This window comes from Anas acuta, chromosome 11 (genome assembly GCF_963932015.1).
Source record: "Anas acuta chromosome 11, bAnaAcu1.1, whole genome shotgun sequence".
NCBI classification, from domain to species: domain Eukaryota; kingdom Metazoa; phylum Chordata; class Aves; order Anseriformes; family Anatidae; genus Anas; species Anas acuta.
This window is the reverse complement of record NC_088989.1, coordinates 886654-905902: the sequence shown is the minus strand read 5'-3', so window position 1 is coordinate 905902 and position 19249 is coordinate 886654. Positions and strand designations below refer to the sequence as shown.

At 41.3% G+C, this 19249-nt stretch overlaps 1 protein-coding gene across 4 annotated transcripts in view; it reads right to left on the bottom strand.

Annotated features, from left to right (window-relative positions):
* RAD18 (RAD18 E3 ubiquitin protein ligase) overlaps window positions 1–19249 on the bottom strand; it is a 42910-nt gene that overhangs the window by 13628 nt on the left and 10033 nt on the right. For 3 of the 4 annotated variants that reach the window (XM_068694338.1, XM_068694339.1, XM_068694340.1), the window contains exons 5-11: window positions 18164–18519; window positions 15874–15973; window positions 14946–15130; window positions 12943–13019; window positions 12141–12201; window positions 6339–6470; window positions 2902–3061 (exon numbers count right to left, since the gene is read on the bottom strand). In XM_068694338.1, coding sequence (XP_068550439.1) covers window positions 2902–3061; window positions 6339–6470; window positions 12141–12201; window positions 12943–13019; window positions 14946–15130; window positions 15874–15973; window positions 18164–18519 — 1071 coding nt within the window. Of the gene's footprint in view, window positions 1–13; window positions 1739–2901; window positions 3062–6338; window positions 6471–12140; window positions 12202–12942; window positions 13020–14945; window positions 15131–15873; window positions 15974–18163; window positions 18520–19249 lie in introns of those variants that run through there. The other variant, XM_068694341.1, reaches the window with a different exon arrangement.

The window sequence follows — 19249 nt, the reverse complement described above, 5'->3', positions numbered from 1 at the left end:
AAGAGAAGTAATTTTTTTAATGACTGAGTGTTATCCCAATTTTATAAAATCCTTTTAATAGAACGTTTCCTCTATACGGCTCATTAACTGGCTTATCATTGTCCTACCTAGCCTCTCTTTAATTCTCCTATTGTTTAAATAGTTGCATAAAACTTGGCTTCAGTCCCGGAAAGTAAAAGAACGCAGTGGGACTATTTATACGGAGCACTAAAGTTCCATGAAAGCTTTATATACAACTTCATAGCTGTTAAAAAAAAATCTTCTAGAGGTCAAGGTTTTGTTTTGCTGCTTATTTGTTATGAGCATTTTGCTAATTTGCGGTGACCATCCATTTATGCCAAGACCAAACCTGTCCGGATCACTGCTGTAGCCTGTCCCTTTTTTCCAGCAGGTGCAAAGTTTCCATTTTCTCAGTTAAAGGAACGACTTCTGGATAATACCTGCACAGTAGCGATTACTATAAAACGCATTCATTTGTAATATTGACCAACTGCTCCCTTAGCTGTACAACGCAGAAATTCAAATATTTATAGCAGATTGAAAAGAGGCAGGAGTTCTTATAAACAACTGAATATAAGAATCATTAATTTACTTGCAGCATGTCTTATAAAACAAGCCTGTCAGCTCTCTGATTTAAGGCTGTTCTGTTATGTTCTATACACCACCCAAAATCCTAATTTTCTTTTAATCCATCATAGTATCAGCCCTCCATTTAGAAGTGCTCTCTCCATAAAAGTGCAGCACACAGATTTGGACTTCCAAATATATTTCAAGTTTTGACATTTCAATGTGAAAAAAGTTCACCCTTGTCAAAGGATATCCTCTTATTATCAGAAATAAAATGTAAGGCTCAGAAAACCATTTCTTGGTACAATAGCACAATGGTACTGAACACCCCCCAAATCTAAACCATTCTTTTTTTTTTTTTTGATTTGTGCTCCATTTATTTTCATTAAGCTTAAAGCATTAACCCCGTGGTAGCCAGAGAGTGACAAAAATACAGAATATAATAGAAAAAAAACTTCTGAAAACTTCTGAACTTCTTTGGTGAACTTCTTGAGCAGTACAGTAGCTAGCTTTTAAGGTTAAGCAAACTGCCCTAAATTGAAATAAAAATAAATAAAAATGCACCACTCATACAAACTAGGGGATACGTACAAAGTAGGAAAGCAAAGAAAAAATCCCACAGAGATTGTGAAAAAACAATTCTGTGCAGACTCTGGTAATTCTGGTCCTGTTCCACAGGAGCTGAATTTAAGAGAAAGCCACAGGGAGCTATTAAGCATGTTTTTGGTTTGGTTTTGTTTGGTTGGTTTGGTTTTTGTTTGGTTTATTTTTTAAAGAAGATCCAAATATCTATGATGTATACCCACCAGTCTTTACAACTGTGAGATCCTGTGTTTGGTTCAAGAAATCTATGGAAATACTTCACTTGGAAAGAGTGAACACATAAAAAGAAGGAATAAACAACCTTGTCCCGAGCCAGACATAACGCAAACAAATGCACTTTCCAAGAAAGTCTGCCAACTTGTTTCATGAAAGTACATTCAAACCATTAGTAGCTGCTACATGCTAATATCCTTTAGCAAGCTTTCCTGCAGTCTCTTAGACACTCTTTCATCCAGACTTTGGGATAATAAAAATACGTCTGCCAACAGAGAAAGGTGAAGAACGAAAACTTAACCGTAATGTCAGAGGCCGCAGGGAAGGTCATTCAGGATGTCCTTCATACACCAACCTGGCAGTGAAACAGATTTAATGACTCCTTGGATGAGCTAATAAAAGAAAAACTCTCTCACTCTGTCAGATTAAAATTCCAGATTTTCCAAGGTCCTTCATGCCAAAAGGTTGGCTTGCATTCAAAAAAATAAATTGAGTAAAGCAGTGAAGGACAGGAACATCTCACTCAGATTTTGGATGAAAAACAAGCTAAGGGCAGCTATTTTATGGAACTGAAACAACAATCAGCACTCTGGGGCAGCTGTACCAGCAGCACAGTGCAGAAGAGGCAGCTCCATCTATCATCTGTTCACCTGTCAAATGTGACATCCAGTGCAAACCTGCAGGAGCTGGCCTTGCACGAGCCCTGCGAGAGAGCTTCTGCCTGGGTTCCTGGCCACCACCGCCACACAGACCAAACGTGAGGCTCCGGCCACATCACGCCCCCCCAGAGGCATCTGGCAGCAGCAGAACAGCCACAGCCCAAGCTGCGAATTGGGAAGTTGAGGTTTCAGCGTGTTAAAGCAGCCACTGGAACAAAGCATCACGGCCAGCTTCTGCCCTGCTAAGTGAAGGGCCTAGTGCCCGGCATGCTGCTTCACGCACAGCTTACATTGCTCATAAAGCATTTCTTGATCCTTCATTTCCTATTTGAATAAAGCAAACTTCAGTAAGCAAAATTAAATACATGAAGAAAGTGAATGGATGCTAGGACTTCACGATCAGTGATGTTCTTCCAGTGACTCCCAGCAGTGGGTCATTTCAATTCTATTTCTCACAGCACTGTTCAGCTCAAAGAGCTATTAAGACTTCAGTTATATCAATTTTTGGTCCTCTCTAAATAAATCCTTAAACAGAAGGGAAGATGATGCAGTAAAAAAGAAACACCAAACATTCTCCTGATCCAACAGACTTTTTGCTTGCTGTTTCTGTACCAAAAGGAACGTTTGCACTATCAGCCCTCTATCAGGCCGTTACATGCAGAATTCACTAATTAGTTTCCTATTTCAGCTGCATCCCTCAAGCAACTGAGCAGACAGAGAAGAGTAAAGCAGTAACCACAGCTGAGGAACCCCTCTGATGAAGAATATAAATATACAGGGCCCAACATCACTAACAAAGTTTTTCCATATTTGAATTAATCGAGTACAAACCAGCAGGAATAAACTCTTCTTCACTAACCTGCTTGTTGATCCAGATGACTGTGAGAATGCAAGAGAGACTGATCTCTGGCCTTCCTCTGCAGAATGGGGGTCACTGCTTTTGCCATCAGGAGTTTCTGCTTTGAGTATCTGGGCTTCTCCAAGGATGGCAGTTGAGTTATGCTCTTTAAGATCTTCTTCTACCAAGAAAAAAAAAGTAGAGATTGGCAAGTACGACAAAGCAAAATATTATTTTTTTTTTGCAGACTAGAGATAGATTTTAAGAAAAACAAACGTTTTAAAAATGTTAGAAAACCAATGCCTCATTCCCACTTAATTACTTCCCCAAACTCTGTTTCAAAGTTTTTAATTTCTTTTCCTGCCACAGTAAAAAAAACACATCACCAACAGCAACAAAAAAGCAACAACAAAAAGCAACTTCTAAGAACCAGAGACTGCAACAGAGACATTCCATTGCTATGAGTTTCACATGCAGACAAAGAGAGAATTAAAGGGTAAGGATATTTATCACATTTCATAAGATGAAACTGTTTCAGAAATTAGCAAACACTTAATGAGACAGCTACTTTCTCTGGGTCTTGCTACCAGTTCACTTCAGCCATTGCACAAGACAGCTTGATAGCTTGGAAGCTTTACAGAGCAAGTTAATAAGCTTGTTTTCAACAAAAGAAACATGATTTATTTCCTTATGCATCTATGAAAGATTAAATGTTAATCTATATAATTGTCATTCCCATTTATCTTTACAGGAAAAAGCATTTCTAGACAACACAACTAACAAACTGTAAAACCATTCTATTTTTTTTTTGTATCAAATGTTTTTATCTATTAGAAAATGAACAAGAGTTCTCTCAAAAGATGCCTTCTACCTCTCCACATAGAGAATAAATATGGACCAGAAAGCACAATACAAAAAGATAAGCTGCTCTTATGGCCTACCAACAAATATTTTCAAATGAGTTATTTAAGTGACAGTTGCGAGGCGCATTAAAACCATACCGAGACTCAGCTCGTTGATAATCCTTATTGAGGCAGTCCAGGAGAGGGGGCAGAAGACTTCTGGGAACTAACTTACATTGCTGCTCAAACCACTTCACCCTTTTTACCTCTGCAGAAACTGTTTTTGACAGAAGAAGCCACACAGAGCTGTAATTACCATGTGGAAAAGCTAAACAAGCTTTGAATTCAGCTAGGGTTTGTCCTTTCCCTTATGCTGAGTATTGATTAGCAGGCGAATTTCTGCCTGTAGAAAGCCAGCAGATTGTCAGAACAGCAAGCCCGTTGTCTAACTGATGTAACAGTACTGGAATTTACGTGTGAAAAATAGCAAATGCCCTGGGCAGTAATGCAACCCAAAAGAGGTGTACCAAAAATGTTTATCGAACTCCTGCAATACCTCCCTTAGGCAATGCAAAACCTGCATGTTTAATAGTTACAAAATACAGGCTGGAAATCAACTATTTAAGTTTAAAGATGCAAATCAGAGTCAGGTAAATCAGGAAGGGATGATTAAAACATCATCAGAATAGAGCAAGAGTTTGCAAAAGGTTTAAGCTACATCCACCAATACTACAGGGAAGAGCAACAGGAGATAGAAAGGTTTAAAACAAAAAAAAATTAAAAATACATTTTAATTCTGTACAATTCTACCATGTACTTCCGTGAGAACAGGAAATACAGCGGGGAAGGAATGCATATGAAGCTGTTCTTCTCAGTAGTAATGCTTTCAAATTGCAAACCAGTAACTCGCTGCTGGTTTTCTTTCTTCCACTATTATCGTTTCCAATTTAATAAAAAGGAATCTGCTGTTAATGAAGATGATGGAGGAAGCGGGCTGTAGGCATTTGTTCTTTCACCCCTAAATATTTTTTTGTTTGTTTTTTTAAGTGGTTTACAAAGAGTCAATCACGTGCAGACGTTTGGCATAGACCTAGGAACTGTAATTTCAAAGACTGTTTAAAGCTCAGTGCACAGGAAGCATAACAAACATTTTGCAGATTTGTCAGCACCATCTGAGGTGCTGTTGTCTACTTCAGCCACCACGATGCAGGGTGATAGGACTGATCTAGTTATTTTGTACCTGAGCACTCCTTTGCAAAAGCTGTGTGGCTTTACCTTAGCTTCTCAAAGTTTACACTTCAGAGCACAAAGAAAAAGGCTGCATGGAAGCTGCAAGAAACTCAGAGTAGCCAACCTCTCCACAGACCACAGCTACAAATTAATATTTCGGTCTGTGATCCCATTATCTAACCACACATTGCTTCTGTCTCTGCTACAGATGAGGGACATCACTGTAAATTATGTCAAATGAGATAAACTTGACATTCCTTAACTTTTACCCTTCATATGGAAAGGATTATGCATTGCATCAAGGTCTGCATGAAATGATAAGGATAAAATTCATACTACTTTATTGGTATTTTCATTTATTTTTATTCTTGAGTGCTCTGCTAGAGGTGACAGCACAGGAAACAGACACATACCAAAGACTAATTCAGTTCAACTCAGGAAGGGCAGGGATTTGTGAGGGCCAGTGCAGACTGAGCTGCTGCATTTTCCCAAGGACACAGACAGAACACATCCAGCTCTGGCCAAGGGATTCTCTTTGAAGCACAGCACAGTTCCACAAATACGAGGCTGAGGAATGCTCTAAATCGCATTCTAAGATAAATGCACACTGCCGCAGCACCCACTGCCATAAAACAAATGAGATTGAAAAAGCCTATAGGGAACAAGATAAAAGCACACAGGGGTATTTCTTCGGTGCTGTTGGTAGTGAAGATTACAAACGCGCTGGATGCTGCTCCGAACTCATAAAGCACATCTGCAGAACTAACTGCAGCTGTGCATCCCCACTTCTCACTGTATTAAACGACGTAAATACAAAATGAAGCAAAAAAAAAAAAAAAGAGAGAGAGAAGCAACATACTCTTTAAACATTCTAAAAGATGCTGAAATATTTTACTCCGTCAGGCTGAAGACAAAACCCACTTGTCCCAATCCACACAAACACTTTCACAGTTCCCAGTTACTGGCTCCTTATCACAGCAATGAAGCAGGAGGGCAGGCAGTGTCCATGAGCACCCTCAGTTCGAAGGTACCAATTGCCACATGCCCACTATCAGCAGCTTTGGTGGATTTGCATCAGAACCAGACCTCATTTACACCTGCTACTTAAATTATTCATCTAAAATACAACACACACATGCACCATCACATTAAAATCCAATTCTACATTTATTATGGGTTGTGCTTAAGTATCACATTAGAATCAATGGCAGTCAGTCTTTTTAAGGTCTGTTTGATTTTTATGTTTGTTTGTTTGTTTCCCTTAAGGACTGGGGAGAAGAACAATGGGAGGAAAGAACATTTCTTCAGGAAACCCACTGATTAGTATGGGTCAAGGGGCACGTGGTGGAAAAGGATTACATGATTACATAAAACAACATTACTAACCTGTGCCTGCTGCCAATTCTTTAACAATTGGTTCTTCTTTGATTTCAGCACTCTCCGTTTTCCTCTTACTTTTCTTCCACCGATTATTTACTTGATCCACTAAAAATTGAAATTCATTTCTGTGCTTTTTTCCTGAAAGACAATAGTGCATTACTACGCAACAAGCTGACTGGTCATTGCCACAGAACTTCTGAAGCATACACCATAAGAAGTGAAAAGGCTGTGAACAGAAATAAACACAAAATACTGAATTAAAAACATTTTTCTTTCACCAAAAAAGTTTCATATTCTACTACCAATCCAAATCAGTGCTTACACTTTTGGTTACCCAGTAGTCCAGAACACTTGCACAGATGAAAACTTATTTTTTTGCACCGTAGAACTGTGTTTGTTTCTTAGTATCTGTTTTTGTTTGTTTGTTTGTTTTCCCTGAAATTAAGTATTTCAGTTACCACTGTAGTAACTTCTAATATCAATGAAGAACTCAACTCCTTTTGGGCACCAGGACTGCATCCACACATGATCTCTCTCCTGAATCAGAACAAGGGTCTGTGCTGCTCAGTGGATTCATTTGCAATTAAGAGCAGATTTTTCACTTCTGTGTCACTCACCAAATCCAAACGGGCAAAAACCCACCAGCTTTGGATGCTCGGAGGCCTGTGTAACTGATGCTTGCCATTTCAAAGCATTTTGCCAAGAGACAACAAGCATCTATTCCAAAATGGGAAGCGCTCCGTGTGTCCCTGGGTGCAGCCTGGATGGGGGACGTGGCCACGGGGACTGGCTGCTCCCTCCCCAGCTCTTCCAGTCGGCAGGGGCAGACGGTGAGCGAGGTGCCCCAAGCTGGCCCCAGTCTTGGCAGCGTTCAGCATCGCCTCCAAGCCCGCAGGCTGCACCGCCTGGGGAACTGCTCGGTACTGCGATGCCAGGTCACTGCTAGGAGCAATGAAGGGCAAAGGATTTCCAGCGCTTGCCATGCACTAAATACACAAATGCCAACCACACAGGAACATTTTGGTGCTGTCTTCTTCCCTACAGTACCCACAGATCTGGCAGACTGGCCTTGCTGCTTGACAGGGGTGTCCTCAGTTAACCCCTACACTGAGCCTGTTCTTCCTAAAAATCTCCCAGTTTAACCTAACCACATTTCTCTTTTAGGGCCCTGGAAATCACAGGTATGCCAGGACTCTCCAACAGAGCACTTCTCAAAAGCAACGGGCTCAAACAGAACTGTGGTTGGAGCTGCACGCTGCAGCACACAGAGGGTAATTTCGGGGATTCCTTCGAGCTGTGAGCAAAAAGCAACACGCTGCCCAACCCCAACGTGCAGGGAAGCCCACGTAGGAATTTTGAAATTTCTTACTCTATGCTGATTTACCTTCCAGTTGTAATTTCTGAAATCCAAAATCCCAGTTCTTTGCTTTTTGAGAGCCTTCGGTATGTGACCGACCCCACTGACCACGCGAAGCCCCGTGTTCCCAGAAGTGCACTTTTCCCAATCACCGAACAAAAGCAAGTGAAAGATTCTAGCCCCATGCTGCTAGCCCGGCTGTCACACCTCGTATTTTATCACATTATAGCAGAGCTTGTCCTCCCTACTACAGAGAACGAGTGAAATCTCACAGCTACTCTGTCAGTTGCTTTAACGTAGCTTTGGATTTTTCCCCTGCTTCTGTGGTAAAGCAATTTCTGAAGACTTTGTATCATGGTTATTATGGTGTGTTTTTTTTTGATTGAGATCCTCTAATCACAGCTAATTGCTCTTTGGCATGTTCTTTGCCCTTCCAGTCATTCAGCATGTTTTAAGTAATCCTCTGCTATTTGCTCAGAGCAGAGTTGTTTCCTATCTAGATTACTCAGAGGCTGGGAAAACACGCGGTCTCCGCAGACAGACGATGTGATTACCTCATGCTCACCGGGCACGAGGAGAACACATCGTTTTTCTGACAGAATACACCGACTTCTCCTCTAACAGCATATCTGTCTGCAGCTACCCACGGCCAGCATAGCACGAAAGTCTATCAGCCCATACGTGGTTTTATATCGATATATTACAGTGAAGACAGCAAATATCAATTTATTTGGAAGGACTTTCAACAAAAAGTCACTCAGAAACAGATCTGTCCTTTTGAGAAAAACAGATTAATTCGGCTAAAGCCTCTAGCCTATAGAGAAAGCATTGCAAATGTTTCCTGTGCAAAGGCACAAGGGGCTGATGGACATCGTGAACGTCCTCGTAGCAGAGCCACTGCTCCCAAGGCAGGAGAAGGCGAGCAGAGCACAGCCCCTCCTGCACGCTCCCTGCTGCCTCTCCAAAGCGTGGCCAGGCCACCAGCCATGGAGACGTCAAAGCTGCTTTGACTATAAAACCCCAGCCTCGCTAGGGAATACTTCCCAGTTCCTCACTGAATGGGAATTGAGGATTCTGGGGGCGAGGAGAAACCACCCTGCTCCCCCCAGCCCCCCAGCAGAGGGCTCGCAGTGCACGCACAGCCTGCCAGGAGACTGCTGCTCTGCCGACCTCTGCAAGGGGCAACGTAAAGCAGCTCGAGGACGGAGCACACCTTGACCTTTTGGCAGGTTCTGGCTCCCCTGTGGGCCCAGCAGCTTCCTGCAGCCCGGCACATCTTCCCAGCAGCAATGGGATGGGGATGGGGACGGGGACAGGGATGGGGCAGGGCAGCTCCTCACGGACAGGACATCGCCCGCTCAGCGCTGCGTCTGACCTGCAGCGTCCCCTACTGCACCCACGGGAGGGGAAAAGCACTACAGCAGAATGATACCAAGTTCTGCCCCACACAACAAAAAAATTAAATGATTTTCCCACGTACTGTCTCAAACTTACTCCCTTTCTGCATAGCTGACACCACATAAGGTCAACAGCTCCTTGTAATAAAAAGCTCTTGTCCTGGGTGCTCGTAGCTGAAGCCCTGGACATTTATTACGTAATTCCTTTGGTGCTTCAGTTTTTCCAGTATTACTATTTTTTGTCGCTTTGTTCTATGCTGTAACTACAAGGATTTTCAAGTTAAAAAAGAAACGTCCTGGCAATACGAGGCACTGTTAAATACAACATAAATCGCAGCTGTGCTGCAGCTACACGCCGCGCACATTTTGTAAAACTACGGGTATTCAGTAACAAACCATCACAGATTTAATTAAAAATATTTAAAACACAAGACGTAGGTCAGTAAGCATCCGAATCGCACTGCAAATTATGACTTATACACAGGAAGAGCAGCAGAATAATTTTTCTGAACAAATATATCTGTATTTTGTGTGTGTGCGCATATATATATTAAAAAAAAAACCCTTGATATACAAGGCCTGCCCAAGAAAAATGAAGAGTGAGGTTGACAGTGGGTTGAAGGGAAAACATCCCACTGCCTACTGGTGAATTCCCAAGGAGCAGAAGGAAGCTGCTGCACAGGACACTGCAGTTAATTGTACCTTGTAGGCACGTACCGTGGCGGTTGCTCAAGCATATAGCATATAAAACAACCATCTAGCATATAAAACAACCACAGGTTCATCAAGCCAAAATATTAATTGGTCTTTCAAAAACACTTCATATACCGGAAAAGAAGTAGAAAAAAAAAAGAAAAAACACACACACAACACGGGGTAATTTGCAATTTGAAAATAGCCTGGAAAATTGTAACGAAGGTAGGAAAAAAATGGGTTTTATCCCAGCTGCTTTACCTTGCTTTTCAGCAAGGCTGTTCCATAGCTCCACTCCATTGTGTGTTTTGTATGGAAATGCACACAAATAAAGGATGTAGGGTTTTGTTGGTTTTGGTTTTGTTTTGTTTTTTCACAGAGTGAAAATGTCAGAGTTAAATTAATTCAGCAATTCAGCTGTGAATTAGTGGTTTAGGATATACATGTTGCAAATTAAAAGGGGAAAACCACCCTTTATTGCCTAATAAAGCTTTTTGAAGTCCAGGAAAAACAAAAAGGCAACACCAAAAAAAACATTTGATGAAGGTTCTTTTAACCTCTAACTGTCCTCTAATTTTAACGCGCAACTTCTTTTTCAAGCTAACATTTTCCCTATTGCTTTTATGTGAAATAATTTGCTGACATTAATTAAAATTTACATCTTTGTTCATCATGCTTTACCACTTTTAAAACACATCTTCCTATAAATTTATAATTTTAGATTTTAGGTTTTCAATTCAGCTTCCTGAGGCTAATTCATTCACTTAATTGTGATAAATTTCCAAACCATGTTCAATACGACCCGAATGAGCAGAGCATGGTCAGTTGCATGGCATTTGCTCTGCTCTGGGGGTCGACCAAGTCACTGATCTTTGGGTTTGGTCTTTAGAGAGCTATCAAAGGTTCGCAGGGAAAAATACCTAGGTGAGGAATTAATCGATTTGTAGGGGTTTTTTGTTTGTTTGTTGTGGTGGGAAGGGGGAGTTGTCTGGTTTTTGTTACTGTCTGGGTTGGGGTTTTTGTTTGGGGTTTGTTTTTTTTGCATTACAGTGCTAGAGACTTCTGCACAGCAAGAGAGTAATTATTAACCAGTTACTTGGAATTAGCGGAGAATGTTTCATATTCAAAACCACAAACCGTTTGTACAGTTAGAAAGAAAATATTCTCAGGAAGAGCAGCAAAAAGCAAGGGAAAAGTTTGCTAAAGATTTAGGTCCTTATTTAGCCTTTGCAGAAACCCAACTAAAATCAACAAGACTAAATCTAGCTGCATTATGGAGTAATTTATATGCCTGAAGCAACACAAGGAAACACAGGAAATGTGGCCATATTGCAGATTTAAATACACCCTTAAGTATAATCAGAACAAGTTGTCCTTTCGGTGCTTTGCTCCTCCATGGCCAAAAGATGAGAGGCTTAACGTTCACTGAATATTGTTTGAGTGTTCCTTGGTTAACCACCATGTTTGAGAGTACAAGCACAGTGCAGGTGAAGTGAAATGAGTGGGTAACAGCAGGAAAGAAACTGCAAATAATATAACAACATTAGGGAGCTAAGAATGAATTAGTGCTATTTAAACCCTGATGTACAAACGCACAAATCACCTGTAAAAATCAGTTTACGTGAGCAATTTCAGCAATGAATTACCAAAACAGGATGCAAGTCTTGCAATCTAAATCTCACAAGAATCTTTGCTTCTGAAATAACCACAAATAAAGATGCTTAGTCAGTTAGATGGTTCCACAGAGAGGCAAAACACAAAGCCCAGCACAAACAAGGGTGAAATCTCTCAAGCAAAGCATAATCAGTTTTCCCTGCAGTCACAACTGCTTTTCTGTATTTCAAAACCCATGTTTCAAGAACCACACAGACTCTTACACCGAGCAGGAAACTGAAACAGAACTCCTCAGCAGCATGGGCAGCAACAGGACTCTGCCGCCCACATGCCCAGCACTGCTTGGGTCTCAGGGAGTCCTTCCAGAGTTCTGCTCCTTACACTGCCCACGGGTTCCCAGAGAAATCACACAACTGTGCATCCAGGGAGGCTGACAGGAAAACTCTGCTGCTCTTTATATCCAGCGAACATGGAGGAGGACCAGAAGGTAAGCAGAAAGGGCATAAACGGAGGTGTCTCAAGGTTTCTTCCCCCTCAATTTTACCCCCTCCTGACAGTGAGCTTTCTCTCTTAACAGAGACTGTTTCAAAGAGGAAATTTCAGCCCAAATAAGAGAACTTTCAGCTTTCATCTATTAAACTGAGGGGCGTGGGGAATAAACAGGTGTGTGTCCATGTGTGTGTTTTAGCACAGAGGGAAAAAGATGACTTAATGAGGAAAATGAAGTGAAACTTGCACATTACTTACTATATCCAGTGTGGATCTTGTCTATTTCTTCCTCTGTCTGATCCTTTGTAAAGGTCAAGCTCTACGGAAAGCACATGAATGTTTATTTACAAAGAGAAAAAGCTGATAAAGCTGCAAACTTTAAAACTACAGACTTAAGTGGACGAAGGCTCAGCCATTCATTCCCCCACCCACTAGCTCTTACTACCTCATCTGCAGTGATGTAATATAAAAAATATATAAATATATAAAGTACTATGTATTTAAAGTACGTATACATGCTGTCTTGCTTTGCTTTCAAAAAGACAACGCGACTAAGCCAAACTGCCCCATGTAACATCCAGCGTGTGTGGGCCAAAAAGTACTTCCTAATACTGTGCAATAAATGTGCACCAAAAGTCACAAAAGTATCATATGTCATGGGAAAAGAACAGGCACTATTGCTAATATGGAAACAAGGAATTTGTTAGATAAATCCTAGAGAATTCTAGGAAGCAAAAGATTCCCCGCACTACCATGGAGGGTCAAAATCTTCCAATATGACCAAGAGGAACATTTCTCAAGAATCTTCATTGTAATCAAAAAAAGAAAAGGTCTTACTTAAGTGGTTTGGCCATAGGGACATCAGCAGAACACTAAGAACTGCCCATGACAAAAGACCGATATGAGAAAGTCGTGATCAGAAGATGGTATATGCAAAGTCCAACACGCAGTCGGGGAACCTGGGAGCTGCCACAGTAACATGACAGGCAGATGTGCTCAGTGCCCACACTATGATTTCTCCTATCCACCCCCCACCTGGGAACAAGGATAATTAGCTTACACTTTCACCAGTTTTATTAACTTCAAGCTGAACCCGAATCTTCTCATTCTTTTCCAGCTCTTTAGCAATCTCTGCAACTGTTTGAAAACACAAGAAACAGATCGTTAAAACAGGAGCTGTTAGAGCACTCCCAGCACTAAATGAAACTACTGTTAACTTAAATCACGGAGACAAACCCGCCTTAGCTTTCCAACAGTGAAACTCGGGCTCAGATCCCAAGCACATACAAGCCGACAGGTTTCACACCAGCACTCGGGACATTTGCCAGTGCCGAGCACCGGGCAGTGCTTCTGGCAGCTGCCTCCCGCAGCTCCTCGGCCCTCATGCTCACGTTTCCTCCGTACCAAATTCACAGCAAAGTGTAGTCTTTTCAAATCATATTTGAATCTTTCTCTACCACACTGTACACTATCTGTGGCATACAGGCACATCTTTATAAAAAGCTTCCATTTTATAATCTATCCTTAAGCAGAAAATGATGAAATATACTGCTTATCTTATTTTTATCTCCAAGGAGTACCTTCCAAGGCAACAAAAGTCTGTCTGCAGGCTTATACCCAAAGCCCATTGACTAAGCATGAATTACAACCCACCCAAACCATTAGGTCAGACACCTCAAAAGCATATAAACATTACACTACACTGTCTGCATGGTTTATTTTGACGTTTACTTTTACGAACATTTCTACACTTAATCATTTTCACAGAGCTACTAGGTAGTTACGCAGATTATTAAAACAAACACTTCCACTAGAGAGTAAAGCTGGCAGAGAACAAGAAGCTGATTATGCTGCGAAGGAGTAAAACCTGTTCAAAACTGGTTTAAGCAAAATCCAGGAATTTGGCATCCATGCTTTGTATTTTACAGTGACCTTAGGTTCACTGCTACCATCAAAAATGCATGTCTGCATCCTAAGTGCTAGTTTAATAATTCACCCTTCATTAACAGGTATGGAGGCAGAACTCAATGAGAGCTTTGCCTTATTTAGCGGATCCTAGCTAAAGCAGAGTGCAACGCACCGTGTAACTTCATTTAGCTAGCTTGGATGAGCTACACAGACAGGGGCTCCCTGCTGCTTCATCGTGAGCATCAAGTGAAGAATCACTCCGAGGGCAACACCCAGCACATCACGAGGCTGCCAGAGCCAGGCGTACGGCAGAGCTGAGCTCCAGCAGAGGCAGGAGGCTCCAGCCAGGGCAGTGCCCACCTCCCGTGGCTGCAGGCTGCACAGGAGCAGCAGCACTAGCCAGGTCGTGCCTCCCTTCCTTCACCCCGAGCCCAGCACAGCAGCAGCAGCACCGAGCAGTCTGTTCCATTCCTCACTGGCGTTGGGGCTGCTCGGTTCCTGCCAGCCTGCCTGCCAGAGGCTGCCTACCTCCAGCACCTACTGCAGCCACTCGTCTTCTCCTGCCTCTGGGGGCACTCGGGAAGGGGCTCTGAGGGGACTGAGCTGCACTGCCAGACCAGCATAAATCGCTGACATTGAACTCTGATACAAGTGTTGTTCTTGCAGGCATAAACTTGCTAAGACCCTATCCCTGCTAAGTCTTGCTGAAATGAAATATAAAACCAAAACTTGCTGAAATCAAATGCAATCTTAATTGTATGCGCTGGTTCTCATCACAGAGATTTCCCAAAGTCCTGGAGAACAATTTTTAGACACACCAATATTTATTTTCATGGTGCAAACCAAGTGGTGGTGCTTGGCACCTAAGTCACTTACAGACTTGCCCTTTCTTTAGTTCTTATTCAAGCTCTTAAAACGTTTGGAGGAGCAAAATGAAAAATCAAATAGTGTTGATTGCAAGGTTGCTTTTCTCATACGCTTGCTCCTACATGCCAAGCCCAGAGCTGGCAAGTTAATTCATGATTTCAAAAATCAGGATCTTATAATAATTCCAAATATTTAAACCAGCCTATTCCTATCCTGTGAGCTAAAAGAAAGAGAAACGCATACAAAAAGTTTGTGATGATAAAAACATTCCTAGAATTTCTAACTTACCAGATTTGGGATTTAGAGAATCACACTGAGCATTATACATGTGCACAAATTCCTGGTGTCTTTTAATGAGCTGTTGCCGGGTCCCGTGGGCAGACAGTCCGTGTTCCTTTAGTTTCTTCTTCAACTCACGATCAGAGAGCAAGTTGTAAACAACTTTAGGCATAGGTTTCCTTTTCTGAGTAGAACTGCAAAAGGAAGAGGAAACAAACATTTTTTAATTAATACTTCTAGTAAGAACACAAATACTGACTTGCATTTTTACAGGGCATTTCACCCACTTTGGGTAAGGAATAGCTGAAGGAATGATTTCAGCCATGAGCGACGTACAGCACATCACACAACGTCTGACTAATGCAACAGCAATAGCTCTAGGAAGACAGAGCACTTTTTCATCTAGCACAAAGAACATTTCAAACATACAAAAAGCAAGAGGTCTTGTCTGATTTCCTTTAGGGAACTGTGCAAACGCCACTTCCCAAGTAACAAGTACTGCGGCTCCATTTTTAATATTGACAGCAAGGGCTTCAAATCACATCAGCAAACTCAGTATTGCTCATCTTCATTAGGATGAAGCTGATGTTCAGTCTGGTTTCCGAAGGATGTGTGCTGAATTCAGACTGCTGAAACACAAAGACTTTCCAGACAAATACTTGCCATGTCCTACAAAAACTAGTTGGGGAAGTTTTAAAAGCATTAAAACTGCAACCCCAAACTTGCTTATGAGATTTTTTCAGCTTTCTATGAAAATGGCCTCAAAAAAGACACAACTCTCAGATGAACAACAGAGTGATTTTACATTGGCGTATGTTACAGGTAATCAAGAAACAAGCACAATCCACTATATTATTACAACCCATCAACTAATGTTTCTTATTTCAGTGCAGAACAATAGCTACATGCACACAAAAAGTTCTGAGATGCTTCTTACCTTCTAAGGCGGTCCTTCTTCTCTTCTCTGGTCAAGCAGCTATCTAGATGTTTGTTTATATTTTCATCTGGAATAGCAACCCCACAAACAGGACACTCCACTGAAAGCAAGGGAGAATGGTTTTACTAGCATGTGTATTACAACAAAAATCAGGTATTTTCATAAGAAAAACTAACTGTTGATGTAATAAAATACAAGCACAGAATTCCAGGTTTCTGAAAAAAGTTTTGGCACATTTGTCCAGAACCTTCATTTCTAGCACTCATTTTCACTCTCAAGAAGTTATTCCCCTTTCTATGTATTATCAGAATGCATCTCATCTTTCTCCCTGCAGTCAAAGAGAATTAAAACTGTAGTAAAAATCTAGAACATGCATGCTACAAGGAACCCTAAGGACTAATACAGAATCATAGAATCATTTAGGTTGGAAAAGACCACTGAGATCAAGTCCAATCATTAACCTAGCACTGCCAATATAAACACACACTTAGTTCTGTGATAATCCCTTTCATTTTTGCAGTATTTCACTCCTATATTTAAGAGGTTGTTGTATTTTGATAGAGCAGTATAGCCAAAATTTGTTCATATTAACATCGTGTTTCCATATTTCAAATCCGTGGGTCTCAAAGCTCACATCAACACACGAGTTAGTTAACCTCACAGGAATTCTGTGATCCGATCACGCTTCATAGTCCACTCCCCTTTCTTTGTGAAGTGCCTATAACTCAATTTTGTGACTTTCACTCACTCAAAACTGCCCTGTAACTGACCCCACCCATGTCCGAATTCTTCTTGCATCATATTTGCAAGAAGTACTTGTGAAGGCCACCTGTAATGACAGTCAAAACACAGACTTAAAGTATTTGTCTTTTGCAATTGCATTCTGTACATTCTGTAAAAAAAACGAAAGGGTAACTTCAAACGAACAGCATGAGACAGATTCTCTAGCCATTATCGTCTGTATTAGTATGAAGACAATCAATCTGGATTTTTAAAAAGAAGCAAAACACAACCTAGCATAAACACTGAAATGTGTGAATTCAGAGCTATCTGGTAACACTGCTTTACAGTTCCTGACTTACAACAATTAACTGGGACGGTTAACAAAATAATAGACTACTCGTAAGTATCGTATTGGAATTTTACTCTTCAATTCTTAACACAACAATTAATAGTTACTAGAAGAACTTCAGCACTGCCTCATTTTGAATCACTCATTTATATTCTGTGACCAACTACTTTGCATTTGTTGAAGGAATTTCAATGTAATGCATACCTGAGCATTTAATAAGGTCATAAAATGGTCAGCAAGTGAAAATTTCAGTTGCTCAAGAATAAATGAGAGCTAAAATTTCATATTAGTTTGAAATTCCTAATGTGAGCAAATCTGATTAATAAAACCAGAAAACACACCTTCTGACCAGGCTGATACCATTTTCACATGGCCACTTTTCTGGCAGTATTACATTCTACCCAGCTAGTGAATACATATGAACTCCCAAACTTCAGTCAAATAAATTGTTAAACAGAAGAATATATAAACATGCACTATTGAGTCTCAAAATTTTACTCCAACCAACTCCAAGCTGGTCCCTTCCAACACAGGATATTCTATGATCTTATTAGACTTTTAATTAAATAAGATGCCCGCTGTGATGTCAAAATTAAGAAGATACTGTCGTTTCACTGCAGTTGATTAGTATAAATGGACATTTCCATGCTTCAATAAATTAATCTACAATTACAGCAGAATAAAGTGGATTACTTTCTTCTGAAAAAATGTATGGATAGGAACATTAACAGAACTGAAAACAGGATCGTTTTGATTGGGGGTGTACCCCTCAAGTAACAAACAAATTGTAAAATACCTTGCTTATGGTTGCAGAGCATATAAGAGAACAACAAGCATCAATGTTGTCTGCCTGCTCATCAAATTGAAGGAAAAGAGAAAATGACTTCACTTTTTACTCAATAAATCTATTGTGCAACTTTTCTGTTTGTTTTTAAAAGAGTTGTTACACAATACAAAGGAATCTATAAGAGTCAAACTCAATTTAATTACTTGACATCAGCCCAAACTCCCTCATCAAGAATATGCGTGTAGCAGTAATCTGAACGAATCAGTCCAACAAAGCAGGAAGCATCTGAGCACGCCCGTGCTTTAAGTGCAGATCAGGACAATGCAGAAACGAGATGCATGCCATAGACTGATGGTACTTTAATGCACGCAACCAGCTGCAGCTACGGACTTGGGGAAGTGAGCAGAACAAAAAAAAATTAATCCCCTCACCTTTGTTGACTACTTTTACCACTGACGTAGAAGGTTTCTCATGGTTTTTGGTGCATTCAGGACTCTCTTGTGATCCCACTTCGTTGTCTTTGCCACCAGCCTCTGCAGAGCTGTTACAGAGGTTATGCTGTTTCTCAGTTTTGCAAACCTTCCGATCTGTTTCTGCCAGACCATCTGTCTTTGTCAGGGTGCAAACATCTTCCTTTCTCAAGAAACTGTCAATCACTGGCACCTCTTCTTTTAAGACTGGCCAAGACGCAGGAGTCCTAGCGTGGCTTTTGCCAGTTGAACGCCTGCTACAGGCCAATGGAGATGAAATCAGTGGAGTATCCAAGACCAACTGGACCAGCTGTTGCCTAGAAGTATCCAAAAGACAATGTGCAGTTAGCTACATCTAACAGCATTGCTAGCTTCTCCTTGGAGAAGAAAACAGAAGGAAAACAGCTGGAGTTTTCCTCCATTCCTTCCCCACTGTCCAGTTGCTAACGTGCAGCACTTGGGACTCATCTCGCCCACGCAAACCAGGAGCCCCACAGTTCAGCACTGCCACGCTTAGCAGGATATAAAAAATATTTTCCCTACTTCCAAACAAAATAAATAACATTTTGCAAACGTAACAAAATGAGTGTCAACAAATCACACGGACTACAACAAAGAACAAAGTTTTCCCCCTTTCCTGAAGATCACAGCTAACCGTGGCTCCTGAAACCACGGGGCCTACCGGGAAGTGTCTCCATGCTCTCTAGGAGCACAGCTCCCAGCCCAACAGAATCCCACTGACCACACGGCTGTCAGCTCTTGAGGCTGAGTGTCGGGTAACCTCAGCTAGTCCTTGGTACACACTTCAGTGCTGAACAGCCAAAGGGCACAAAGTCTCCACTCTTTTCTCATTTAAAGTACAGGGAAAACCGAGACAGCCCGCTTCCATCTCCAGCATCACGCCGACTGCTCCTGGATGCGTGGCTTTCCTCCACCTCACTCGCTGCCTTCCTCAGGGCTAGCAAATGTAAAGATGCCAGTTAAACAGAAGATTCTTTTCAAATAAATACACTCGAGCTTTATCAGTAGGAACACGGTAGGAGAAGG